This window comes from Jaculus jaculus, chromosome 9, assembly GCF_020740685.1.
Source record: "Jaculus jaculus isolate mJacJac1 chromosome 9, mJacJac1.mat.Y.cur, whole genome shotgun sequence".
Classification (NCBI taxonomy): domain Eukaryota; kingdom Metazoa; phylum Chordata; class Mammalia; order Rodentia; family Dipodidae; genus Jaculus; species Jaculus jaculus.
In genome coordinates this window covers 8,831,372-8,844,979 of record NC_059110.1, presented here as the reverse complement: position 1 = coordinate 8,844,979, position 13,608 = coordinate 8,831,372, and the positions used below count along the sequence as shown (strand labels likewise).

At 42.7% G+C, this 13,608-nt stretch overlaps 1 protein-coding gene across 1 annotated transcript in view; it reads right to left on the bottom strand.

The window, feature by feature from the left end:
* The window catches only part of Serac1 (serine active site containing 1), a 38,707-nt gene that overhangs the window by 19,041 nt on the left and 6,058 nt on the right, over positions 1-13,608 (bottom strand). Inside the window, exons 3-8 of the mRNA XM_045159737.1 lie at positions 12,603-12,639; positions 11,241-11,377; positions 8,831-8,920; positions 6,367-6,498; positions 4,505-4,626; positions 3,124-3,252 (exon numbers count right to left, since the gene is read on the bottom strand). Of these exons, the coding sequence (XP_045015672.1) occupies positions 3,124-3,252; positions 4,505-4,626; positions 6,367-6,498; positions 8,831-8,920; positions 11,241-11,377; positions 12,603-12,639 (647 nt within the window). The remainder of the gene's footprint in view (positions 1-3,123; positions 3,253-4,504; positions 4,627-6,366; positions 6,499-8,830; positions 8,921-11,240; positions 11,378-12,602; positions 12,640-13,608) is intronic.

Here is a 13,608-nt window from a genome sequence, read left to right as displayed (position 1 = left end):
GCCTCCAGCTACCGTAGACGAACTCCAGACACATGCGCCCCCTTGTGCATCTGGCTAACGTGGGTCCTGAGGAATCGAACTTTGAACCAGGGTCCTTAGGCTTCACAGGCAAGCGCTTAACCGCTAAGCCATCTCTCCAGCCCAACTTCCGCATTCTTTTTCTTTCCTCTGTGTCCTCTCACTAGAAAGTACAGACTAGTGATTATGTAACAATTGGTCAAATTCTTACAATGTGTGATTTTCCAGACTGTGGTATAGACTCTCCTGAAAGCCTAATAGTCAACATTTTATGTTAAAAATAAAGACCATTAGCTGGGTGTGGTGGCACACGCCTTTAATCCCAGCACAAGGAGGCAGAGGTAGGAGGACTGCTGAGAGTTCAAGACCACCCTGAGATTACACAGTAAATTCCAGGTCAGCCTGAGCTAGAGTAAGACTCTACCTTCAAAACCCAAAATAAATAATTGAAGACCATGATGATAATCATCAAACTTTTAATTCTTGTCAAGTTGAAATTCAAGCAAAAGTTGTTAGGAAACTTTTAAAACAGAAGAGTGGTGAGGACTATTCCTCAAAGATATTAAGATACATTGTGGAGAATAAGAAGGGCATGGTGACGCACACTTTTAATGCCAGCACTGAGGAGGAAGAGGAAGAAGGATTGTCATGAGTTTAAGGCCACTCTGAGACCACGTAGTGAATTCCAGGTTAGCCTGGGCTACCTTAAAAAAACAAAAAATTGTATGAACTGGGCATGATGGCACACACCTTTAATCCCAGCACTCTGAAGGCTCAGGTAAAAGGATCTCTGTGAGTTCAAGGCCAGCCTGAGACTACATAGTGAATTTCAGGTCAGCCTGGGCTACAGTGAGATCTTACCTCAGAAAGATGGCATGAATTGGAGAGAGCATCATGAGTTTTTAGGTAAGAGGTAATTGCTCTTCTCTTTTACTCAGGAGTCAGAACCTGGAGCATACCCACTTCACCTTTGTGCTGAGACCCAGGAGACGACGCTCATTCCACTAAGAAGAGCCTCAGCTCCTGGAGAAGCCCATTCATTGTGGAAAGCAGGAAGAGTCAGAAGAGCCGGGAAGCCAAGGTCTTGCGCTGGCACCTTACCCCTCCAATATGCACCCACCTCATACACACTCACAGACCCCTCTCCAGTCTCCAGAGTGCTTGCCGTGATTTGCTTTTGCTAAATAAACTTCTGTTTAAACCTTCTGTGTTCCTTGAGTGGACTCTTCCCTTCGAGAAGACAAGAACCAAGAGCTCGTTCTCTATTACCCAAGCAACCAGATGCTGGTTTCTGCTCAGGGCTTTAGGTGGAAAAAATAATCTGTGGAGAATCAACGTGAAGCCATGGCATCTTATAGACAAATCTAAATTTATTCTATGTGGGGCAAAGGCTATCCCAAGCTAAGAAACCCATAAGAAGACCTGGTCCTTTAAAAGTGAACTCAGCGGACAAGGTGGCATATACCTTTAATCACAACACTCGGGAGGCAGAGGTAGAAGAATCACCATGAGTTCAAGGCCACCCTGAGACTCCATTGTGACTTCCAGGTCAGTCTGGGCTAGTGTGAGACCCTACCTCGAAAAACCGAAACCAAAAAGGTGAACTTTTGGGGAATCTAGGAGAAGTGACACAAAGCTTCTCTATGGGGACAGAGTTATCATCCGGGGTGCTTGGGATGCCCTAGAAAATAATCAGTTCACAAGTGCCGTCTGTGCAAAGACAGATGCTGGGCATGACACAATCACAAAGGCACCCAATGGCAGCACAAGCAGGAGCTAGAGCCTCAAAAGGACACTAGTAGGAGAGTCTGAAAGAGATTTTAGAATAACTGGTCAAGGAAGTGAAAGGAAGAGCAGCACACTGGAGAAGAAGCCGTCACGGCGCTCAGCAGGCACTGTAGGCCGTGGAGAGCAGCAGCACCCCAAGCTGGGACGTCGGACGCAGCGGGATTCCCAGTCTTCAGCCCAAGCAACTGGGTGGCTGCTCTGCTCTGTCGCTCACTGGATAAAAACCACGAGGAAGAGCTGTGTAGTGGAGGACAGATGCCATACGGTGTGCTCAATTCAAGATTCCCCCAGCGACGCCAGGGAGGGAGCTGAACACGCAAGCAGAGCTGGGTCAGGACCAGGGCCAGAGACAGCAACCCAGGCACTAACAGTGAGTCAGTGGTATTCAGACCTTACAGATTTTTCTTTGCTTTTTTTTTTGTTGTTGTTGTTGTTTGGGTTTTTTTGGTTTTTTGAGTTAGGGTTTCACTCTAGCTCAGGCTGACCTGGAATTCACTATGTAGTCTCAGGGCAGCCTTGAACTCATGGCGATTTTCCTACCTCTGCCTCCCGAGTGCTGGGATTAAAGGCATGTGCCACCATGCCCAGCTCTTTGCTTTTGTGTATATATATGTTTCTTTTAATTATTTCATTGCAAAGTGCATGAGATGTGTTAGAATTGACAGTTTTGCACCTTTTTTTTTAAACCTCTGTGTTTATGGATAAAATTGAGGTCTTGGGAGCTATTTATAGGTGCTATAAGATGATTTATCTATATGTATTTTATTTTATTTATTTGCAAATGAGAGAGAGAGAATGGGGGTACCAGGCTCCAGCCACTGCAAATGAATTCCAGACGCTTGTGCCTCCTGTGCATCTGGCTGACAATGGAGAATGGAACCTGGGTCCTTTGGCTTCACAGGCAAGTGCCTTAACTGCTAAGCCATCTCTCCAGCCTTTTTTATTTAATTAGTTCACTGCTGTGGCTTAATTAAACCCAGGGCCTCAAGTAGCTCAAGCATGCTAGACAATCAGTCTGCAATAAGCCACATACACCCTCAGCCCAGGCCATCTGTTTTAATGATGGAATAGGAGTTCGCTCCTGTGAAGCCATCAACGAGCTCACAAGCTCAGCTAAGGGCTCCTGAAGTAACTTGTGTCTCTCTTGTCTACTTCTGTCACTCTATACCTGTCTCCCTGTGATTCCTGACACCATGTAGCCAGTGCCCAGCCCACAAGCAGTAACTAGACAAGTGACTGAAGTTTAAGTGCTAGTCCCTGGCACAGGATTTTGGAAAGAGTGAGCAAACAACTTGGTGAACAAAGCAAGGAGCAAACCTTCTGAGCAGCCAGGCTCTGACTGCTTTCACTAAGAGCCAGGGACGTGAAATACTGGATGCACTCATCTAGCTCTGTCTGAGGCAAAGAAGCCAGCAACTGTCTGAGCTCTTCTTCGATGGAAAAGTCCTGAAATAAAAGGTAAAGAATAGCGTCAGAACCAGCCTCAACAACGGAGTACCACAATAAACACCCAAGGCCAAAGCATACACTTATATGTATGTAGAGTCATATTTGTGCTTTCCGTCTTGAAAACGTCCCCAGCCAGGGTAAGTGATCTTTTATTCTTAGTTCTATGCATCCATGTCTACTACTATAACAAGAGCCATTGAAAACTATAACTCAGTTCTCACCTTATAGGCTTCTTACATCTCGTCAAAATGAATTATACCTTTTCTTTTCTTATTTTTTTGTAGCCCAGGCTGACTGGAGCTCACACTGTTAGTCCCAGGCTGGCCTTGAAGTCACAGTGATCCTCCTACCTCTGCCTCCTGAGTGCTGGGATTCAAGGCATGCGCCACCACAACCAGCTGAATTACAGTTTCTAACCAAAGATCCTGTTACTGTTAAGCACAGAATGTGTTACTATCTTGTTGTCTCTGGTAATAATGATTCTACGTATTTGTCTGTCTGTTTCTCTAACAATGACTGCTTATGAGGTTCCTTTTCTGGTCTGAGAAAGTGTTTCTTGGGCTGTGGTTCTCATGGGGGCTACTTTGCAATGTGTGGAGACAATGTTGGTTGTTACAAATGTGGATCCTACTGGCATCTAGGGAGCCCAGGCACAACCCTAAACACTTGACAGTGTATGGAACAGCCTCTGCCAATAAACTTGACCCAAAATATGAAGTGTTGAGGTTGTGAAAATCTAATCTACATGAACGTAAAACCGGGTGTCCACTCACTATGGTGCACTATGAAGTTACCCCTTTGGGGCACAGCTACTCCCAACCCCCAAAGGCAGAAAACAATACAGCCAGTCCTGGGAAATCACAACATTGCATGAAACTCAGATTTCTTTTGTTTGGTTTTAGTCTTTGAGACAGGGTCTCATGTGACCAAAGATGCACTGGATGTGTAGCTGAAGATGACCTTGAACAGCTGATCCTCTTACTGCCACCTCCCAAATGCTGGAATTATACAAGTGCCACCACGCCACTTTATGCAGTGCTGGGAAGCCATTCCAGGGCCTTAGGCATGGTGGGCTACCCACTGGGCTACACAACCTCAGCCCAAAACTGATCCCAACTGCACAATCTAGTTTACCTCCTTCTGAAAATGAGGCACAACATACATTTGAGAATGTTCATTCTGTGCCCAAAGTTAAGATAATACATTATAAACACTATTTTTCACTCTCTGGATTCTTTTGTTTACTTACTTCTTTTACAGACGGCAAAGGAGGTGGTGGGAGAAAAAAGCGAAGATCACTCTCTTTGCTTCGGGCCAGACCAATCAGGGTGCTTGGGTCACAGGCCTGGGCAATTATTCTATACTGGTAGTCTGTCGTGAAAGAGCAGCTTTGGTTACCATCCAGGTCAGCTTAGTTTACACAGGCTGAATAACAAACTACTGACAACATTCCCGTTCTTAAACTGCTCTACACGTTTGTAACCCAAAATTTCCCAACTACTCTTTCACAATCCCAGTTGTAACACCTGTGAGCTCAGTGCTCAACGCTTGCCACCACCAACCTCAACTCTCAACACTTATCTGGGGCCATGACATGCACTCAGCAATTCAAAAGAAAACACTGAGTAACTTTAACAACCTATGAAGGTCAAGTATGAAAACTACTAAGTCAGAATCCATTCAGAGTCTTCCTTTTTAATAATTCCAGCATTTTTTGCAAGATGATGACTGTACTGTTATAGTTTTTTTTAAATACTTCATTTATTTATTTGGGAAACAGAGAAAGAGGCGGGGCGGGGGAGGGATAGGTGTGCCAGGGCCTCCAGCACTGCAAACTTTCTCCAGATGCTTGCGCTACCTTGGGCATGTGGCTTTATGTGTGGATCCTGGGGAATCAAACCTGGGTCCTTCGGCTTTGTGAGCAAGCACCTTAACTACTAACCCATCTCTCTAGCCCTAGTTATTTTTTTTCCCAAGTTTTTTTTTTTTTTTTTTTTTGAGGTAGGGTCTCACTCTAGCCCAAGATAACCTGGAACTCTGTAGCTCTAGGCTGACCTTGAACTCACAGTAATCCTTCTACCTAAAACCACCCCACCCCCACCGCCCTGCCTGGGGCTGAGTTGAGATTAAAGGTGTGCGTCACCACACCTGGTTCTGCTATAATTTTATTAAAGTACTAAAATCAGAACAGATTTCAGCTCTTATTCAAGTGCTTGTGATTTTTTTTATTATTATTATTTTAATTTTTATTAGCATTTTCCATGATTATAAAAAAAATCCCATGGTAATTCCTCCTCCCTCCCCAGTGCTTATGATTTTTAACTACAGTTGTTTTAAATATTCCTTACAAAGCATATCTACACATACACAAGTCAGGTCCATTTAGCTTATCACTGCATTAGAGCCAAGGCGGTTGTCAAGGTAGAAGCAGAGTGCACAGTGCATTTGTAATTAAACAGGAACCTAAGGAATCAGTTTCTCTCAATGAAACTTTGTCCTTGCAGAAAACTGAGCCCGCTTTTTCCAAGCACATCTGGAGATCAGATCAGCATATGTTTCGACATTATCACTGGGGCTGCTTCTCATTGTTGAACACAGCTATGTTTTGTTTTTAAAAGTATTTTTATTAGCTGGGTATGATGGCACACGCCTTTAATCCCAGCACTTGGGAGGCACAGGAAGGAGTATTGCCATGAGTTCAAGGCTACTCTGAGACTACACAGTGAATCAGTGAATTCCAGGTCAGTCTGGGCTAGAGAAAGACCCTAACTCAGAAACTCTCTCTCAAATATGTGTGTGTGTGTATGTGTGTGTATGCATGTATTTAAGAAAGAGAGAAAGGGATAATGAACACAGTAGGACCTCTTACTGCTATAAATGAACCCCAAATGCATACACCACTTTTTGCATCTGACTTTACGTGGGTACTGGGAAATCAAACCCTGGTCAGCAGGCTTTGCAAGCACATCTCCGCAGCCCTGAGCATAGTTTTTATGTATGGCAAGCAGCCTGAATTCTTTCCCTTCTCAGTCTCATTCCCTTCTGTCACATCAGAAACCAAGTGCCAGCTGACTGCGCGTCACTGCCTGATGGCCTTATTACCCTCATTACCGTGCCAGTGGCAGGCCTCTGACATTTCTCTCACGGCCTCGAGGCGTGCAGCCCTATCAGCTGACCGGCTCTTCCTCAGGAGCAGCCACACTGAACATTCGTGATCCTCTACATCCACAGTGCTGAAAGTGTCTTTGCAAAAAGAAACAAATGAACACAAAAAATATGACAATGTGAACAATTAATATTTTATACACACATCTATCTATTCAGATGGTATTCTGTAAATGCCTGGAATCTACTACGATAGGAGAGTTAATTCTGTATATAGATATTATAATCACCAATGTGGTTGATATTAGGGTCTCACTCCAGCCCAGGCTGACCTGGAATTCACTATGTAGTCTCAGCCTGGACTTAAACTCACAGCACTCCTCCTTCCTAAGCTCCCTAGTGCTGGGATTAAAGGTGTGTGCCACCACGTCTGGCTCATGTAATCTTTTATTTTTATTTATTTTTTTAATTTTTTTAAATTTATTTTATCCATTTGAGAGAGAGTCAGAGAGAATGGATATGCCAGGTCTTCCAGAGACTGCAAATGAACTCCAGACACATGTGCCACTTTGTGCATCTGGTTTACGTGGTCCTGGGGAATCGAACCTGGGTCCTTTGGCTTTGTAGGTAAGCACCTTAACCGCTAAGCAATCTCTCCAGCCCCTTTTATTTTATTTTATTGTTGTTTTTTTTTTTTCAAGGTAGGGTCTCGCTCTAGCACAGGCTAACCTGGAATTCATTACATAGTCTCAGGCCACCATGCTCAGCTTTTATTTATTTATTTATTTTTTACTTATACATACATGCATGTGTACACAGAAAGAAGTATAGACATGACTTTTTGCCCTTTTGTGATTTGCCCTGCATCTCCTCACAATAAGTCAACATTCTCCAATACAACCCAACAACACCAACAAAAATTGTAAATCCTGGGCTGGAGAGACAGCTAAGTGGTTAAGGCACTTACTTGCCTATGAAGACTATGAACCAGGTTTGATTCCTCAGGACCCACACAAGCCAAAGGCACAAGGTGGCACATGCGTCTGGGGTTCATTTGCAGTGACTGGAGATCCTGGCTGTACCAAATCTGTTTCTCTATGCCTCTTTCTCTCAAAATAAAATATATAAATCAATAAAATCTTAAATTCTGTCCAACTTCATATTCAAATTTCCCTCCCAAAATATATTTAAAGATATGTTTTTAACAAGAACAAGGGCCTAAGCTGAGCATGGTGGCACACACCTTTAATCCCAGCACTCAGGAGGCAAGGTAGGAGGACTGCCATGGGTTTGAGGCCACCCTGAGACTACAGTGAGTTTCAGGTCAGCCTGAGCAAACAAGAAGATCCGGGGGCTGGGGGGATGGTCCAGTGGTACTAAGACACTTGCTTGCAAAGCCTTTTGGCTCAGGGTTCAATTTCTAAGCATACACATAAAGGCCAGACACAGAAAGTGACACAAGCATCTGGTGTTTAAAGTGAAAAGACACCCTGGCTGGTACACATGTGTACACACACACACACGCACACGTGTGCACACACATGTGTACACATACACACACAAATAAATTTTGAAAAAGCAAAAAAAAATTTTTTTAAAGCAGGAGTAGATAAGCTCCCTTTAGTCTTTTGTCATTCTAGAAAATTTTTCTCACTTATTCTTCATAATGTAAACTTTTTAAAGTACTCAGATTAGCATTTTTGAGTTAAGTCCACATTGCAGTCTTGACTGATTGCAAAATCCACTTTTTTGATGCAGTAGTCTCAGTATGAGAAAGTATGGGAGTGATGTTTTTTGTTTTTGTTTTTTTTTTTCTCGAGGTAGGGTCTCACTCACCACCACACCCAGCTTTGGGAGTGATTTTTTTTTTTTTTTTTTACAAATTTTAAATTCTGAAACATTCATTAAAAAGATAGTGTAGCCAGGCGTAGTGGTACATGCCTCAACCCCGGCACTCGGGGGGCAGAGGTAGGAGGATCAAGGAGGATCACCATGAATTTAAGGCCACCCTGAGACTGCAGAGTGAATCCCAGGTCAGCCTGGGCCAGAGTGAGACCCTACCTCGAAAAAAAAAAAAAAAAAAAAAAGGATAGTGTATATCTAATCTCAACATTTACAACTATTTAACAACAACACCATAAAAATATCTGTTAAGTCCTTAAAATTAAATATAGTTAGCTGGGCATGGTGGTGCATGCCTTTAACCCCATCACTAGGGAGGCAGAGGTAAGAGGACTGTATGAGTTCAAGGCCACCCTGAGATTACATAGTGAATTCCAGGTCAGCCTGAGCTACAGTGAAACCCTACCTTGAAAAACAAACCAAAAGAAAAATTAAATATAGCCCAAGAGAATAATGGTATTCAACTACCAAAAACCAAAAATACTAGTACAAGAATTTTTTAAACCTCGGGTTGGCCATTCAAGTGACTTGCAAATTACTTATAACAATTTAAGTGTTTGAAACTCACCAGAGAATGGACTCCGAAATATCTTGGCAGATGCTGTTAATATTTTTCTTACTGTCTTGTGAAGTTCTTTCCTTGCCTGGCAAGCAATGCCTAAAATAACAAAAAACTTAAATAAAACCAAGTATGTAATTTAATATTATACTCTAATCAAAAAGAAATACATAAACTAAACTCAGAAGTTTCACCCACAAAATTTGTAAATTAGCATCCTTATCTTTTTATTGTTGTTATCAAGTGCAGGTAAAACCATTACAGGAACAAAGCCCTAGATTCCAAGGGACAAAAAAAAGGAGAATTAGTAAATCAGGCTGTCAAAACTCCTCATGAATAATTTAGGATTACCAATATTCAGGAAAATGTCTCCTACAATCAGCCTACTGGAAATGAAATTCAGAAATACCTACTAGTGGGGTTAAGCCTCACCGTACAGGTAAATGAAAAGATGTGACAACATATATTCATCCACACACACACATCCACAGTTGTGCATGTGCCTCCAAAGGACACGGCACTGCAAGAAGGCGATCTAAGGAATACAGAAAGAGAGCTGGAGAGACAGCTCACAGGTTACAAGAGTTTGCTTGGCAAAATCGGCCAGATTTCAATCCTTAGTACCCATGTAAAGCCAGATGCAGAATGTGGCACATGCACCTGAGTTCATTTGCAGTGGCAAGAGGCCTTAGTGTGCCCACATACTCTCTCTCACACACAAACAATAATATTTATTAAAAAAAAAAAAAAGAGGAAGAAATAAAGGGAGCTGGAGAGATGGATCATCAGTTAAGGTGCTTGCCTACAAAGCCTAAAGACCCGGGTTCAACCCACCACCCACCTAAGCCAGATGCATAAAAATAGTGCATGTATCTAGAGTTCATTTATAGTGGCTGGAAGCCCTGGTGTGCCATACTTTCTGTCTGTCTCCCTTCTTTCTCTCTCTCTCTCTGCTTGCAAATAACTAAATAAAAATATTTTTAAAAAAGCATGGTGATATATACAGGCCAGATGGAAGCACAGGAGCCTGCCCCATGCAGGGATCTTACCTATCAAGTGTGGACTGATAAAAAGTTCCCACTCTGATCTAAAATATGTTCACCAAGCCACTGAGAAGCCTATAAGTACTATTAAGAATGGGAATGGTGTGTGTGTGTGGGGAATTTCCATGGGATTTTTTTATAATCATGGAATATGCTAATAAAAATTTAAAAATAATAACAATAAAAAATAAAAATAACCTTAAAAAAAAGAATGGGAGCACATCTTCCTCCTGATGGAGAAGGTTAATAACTCCTGCCAGAAATAGCAGCCAGTGTTGACTCAGGAAAGAGAATACTGCCTCCTCCTGCCAGTGTGCTCTCCTGGTCAGGTGCCGTCCATGGTGTGATGTGGCAGAGGTGTGATTTGATCTGTGGTATACTTAATGTCTTTCAAAGCAAAGTCTCCTCAAATGAATTCCAGAACCTCAAGGTAATTGTGCTCTCCTCACCCTTGGTACAAGGTCACTATTCAGAGATTGATCATAAAACTTAGATTTGCAGTCCATGCAAGTGAGGCATCAAGAACAGTTGGTTTTTGTATTGTGCCCTCTCAAACCGTGTGTGTGTGTGAGCATGTGTGTGTGTGCGTGTGCGCACATTTGCGTGCATGCGTATTTTCATAGTGATGTTGGATTATTTATTTTGAGGTAGTATGTCTGGTAAGACATGCCCTCTGTTAATTAATAAAATTACATTTCACATTAAAAAAAAAAAAAAAAGAATGGGAATGGCCTAACTAGTATAGACAGACCTTTGGTCCTTTGTGACAGGTAATGAAGTTGGTATTCATATTTAGGAACTCATTTCACGAGTGGTTTGTACAAGTACATCCCCTACAGCAGACCTGTCTCTCATCAAAATGGCAAAACAATGCATTTGTACTTGCCAACTGAACTGATGGCCCCACTGCAGAGGGAATTCCAGGTTTAGACTCAAACAGCTAGCTAGTCCTCCCTCACTTTGTGCAAAAGGAGTTGAAGACTTGGTAAACCAAGAATAGGACCTTAAATTGATGCTTTAGGAACTTGCTTCTCACAGACTGTCGACTCTTGAAGATGGTTGAATCCACCTTATTAACATTGTGTGTGTTTTTAGTATTTTAATTTTACTTATTTGAGAGAAAGAGAGAGAAAGAGAGGGAAGGAAAGGATGAATTTTCCAGCTGCTGCAAACAAACTCCATACGAATGGTCCAGCTTGTGCACCTGGCTTATGTGGCTCCCAGGGAATCAAATCTGGGTCCTTTGGCTTTGCAGGCAAGCACCTTACCTGCTGAGCCATCCCTCCAGCCCTGGCATTGTGTTTTACATGGACAGACTCACTTGTAGATTCAGTAACTTCCACTTTGTCAGAAGGATGGAGTTGTAATAAACTTACCATGATTTTCTCTTCTGTCTAAAGGAACTGTGTGCACATATATATATGATTTCATTTTCTCTTTTTCAACCACTTGAGAATCTATTGTTAAAGACTTCTTCAGGGCCAGAACTTCGTATGTAAGAAATAAAGAGCCTCTTAAAAAGAAACAAAGAAGAGCAAGTTAAGTACAGGCTCTAAATGTGACACCAGAGCTGTTCACAGTGAGTGTAACATACAGAAATGTGCCCATGTCACTCTGTCTATCTAGCTGCATAAGCATACTTATCTTTTTCTATTTTATTTATATTATAATCCCCTTACCCCTGCTCCCACTGCCCTGGGGCCCTCCTCAGTGGAGTAATAGCATTTATTCACTGAGGGGTCATAAAGGCCTCACGCAGTCCTGTGGGGCAGCAGGAAGACCATGCCTCAGGGTATTCCTACCCACTCTGTGGATGTCTGTCCATCCATCCACCCATCCATCTATCATTCATCTGTGTAACATAACAGCAGGCAGCTGCATGATCTTGCCCAGGCATGGAATGGAACGTGAGCAGTGCCCAGGGTGTGCCCTTCTTCTCCCCCTCCAGTTGGTGCCCTCACTTCTCTTGATAATCTTATCACCTACCTGTGCATCCTTAACTGAACTGCTTGACAGTTTCACCTTCCTAGGGAGAGGATCAACACTACATGTATTCTTTTTTAACTGCAAATTTGTGCAGTTAGTTAAAAATGATAACTATAGAGCTGGGCATGGTGGCTCACGCCTTTAATCCCAGCACTCGTGAGGCTGAGGTAAGAGGATTGCTATGAGTTCTAGGCCAGCCTGAGACTAATTCCAGTTCAGCCTATATTAGAGAAAGACTCTACCTCTAAAAAATGGGAGTAGTGTTAAATATACATTTAACATATTTATCCCCCCCCCATGGAAAAAAAGAATGAAAAACAGCAGCTTTAGAAAGAGGGTACTACAGTCCTTGAGCAGGTGTCATGGGCAGATGTGAATCTGTTGGTTTTCTTGGTCATTCTCAATTTCCTTTCAAGACAACTTTATGGCAATTTAAGGGATTTTCAAAAACAATGTTGGCTAACTTGATTTTAAGCCGCGCATTACGTCCTAACATACGATGTGACGGCAAGAGCGTGAGGGCTGCCTAGGTGCCCGCTGTGTGGGCCTTCACGGAGCACGGCCAGGCGGGGGCTGCCCAGTGCTCACCAGGTCTAAGAGAAAGCACCCTCGGAAGACACAGTAACTGGATCAGATGACCTGAGTAGCAGAACCAGCAGTTAAATCCATGGCCTTGAGCCACCTTTCAGTCACTTCTGTTGAGATTTCAAATAGCAATGAAAGCTAGTATTTCACTATTTATTGTTACTTACCCTAAAATAAGAGATCCAGTGAGTTTTATTATATTACCTTCAAAAGAAAGGGGAAAAAAATCAATGTGATGAATTTCATTTTTTATAAAAAGTATGCCAGGAAATAGCAGTGTAGCAACTTCATACACAATTAGGTCAAAAGTTACTGGTATTTTCTGTTATGTACATAACAGATCAAAACATTATTGCCAGCTGCTATCAATGGTTTCCTATCCCCCCATTCAAGCAAACCAGCCAATAAGCAGTGGGTAAAAAATACAATTGACATTTATGGCTTACGCTCATTCTCCTTTCTTTGCCCTCCTGCTCTGCCACCACCCCCTGACCCACTGGATCACTAGGAACCCCAGTCCCTGTGCCACTCCTGAGTGTCCAGGATTACAGCCTTCTGCTAAATGACACCTCCAGGGAGCGAGGAGAATTTTCCCTATCACTAGCTGGACTATATTGAGAGATTATGTTTGTCAAATGAGAATACAAGGTAAGTTTTCACAAAGCAATCATTCTATAATTAGTGATTTAAGTGTAGCTATTTACACAGCCGCACTTAAAATACAGGCTGGAAGTATATAAATTTTGTTTAAACCCTGGGAAGCATTTTTTAATATTAAAAAGTACCCTCTTGCCTGACTGCTACTTGCCTATCCAATAAACACACCCATCCCCAAACGTTCATATTCCAAGACTAGTTTAACAGTGCTGGCTACACAGCAGGATATGATGGCATCGCCTTCAGAGTTGAGTCTGTGGAAGAAGGGAGATAACTAACCAGGCCTACAGTGTCAGGGAAGCTTCCTGAAGGCAGGCACGGCTACAGCGTAGAGGAGGTCAGAGTGGATCCCCATCGCCACAGGCAAGGGACAGGTGCCTGGCACCTTGCTTTGCAGCAGCTTAATGACTGTGTGCTGCATAAGAAGGCAGCAATGCTGAAGTTCAGAAGAGTGGGCATGAACTGGCAGGTAAGTAGAGGAAAAAAGAGCGCGCCCAGTAAAAAGGATCATGTGTG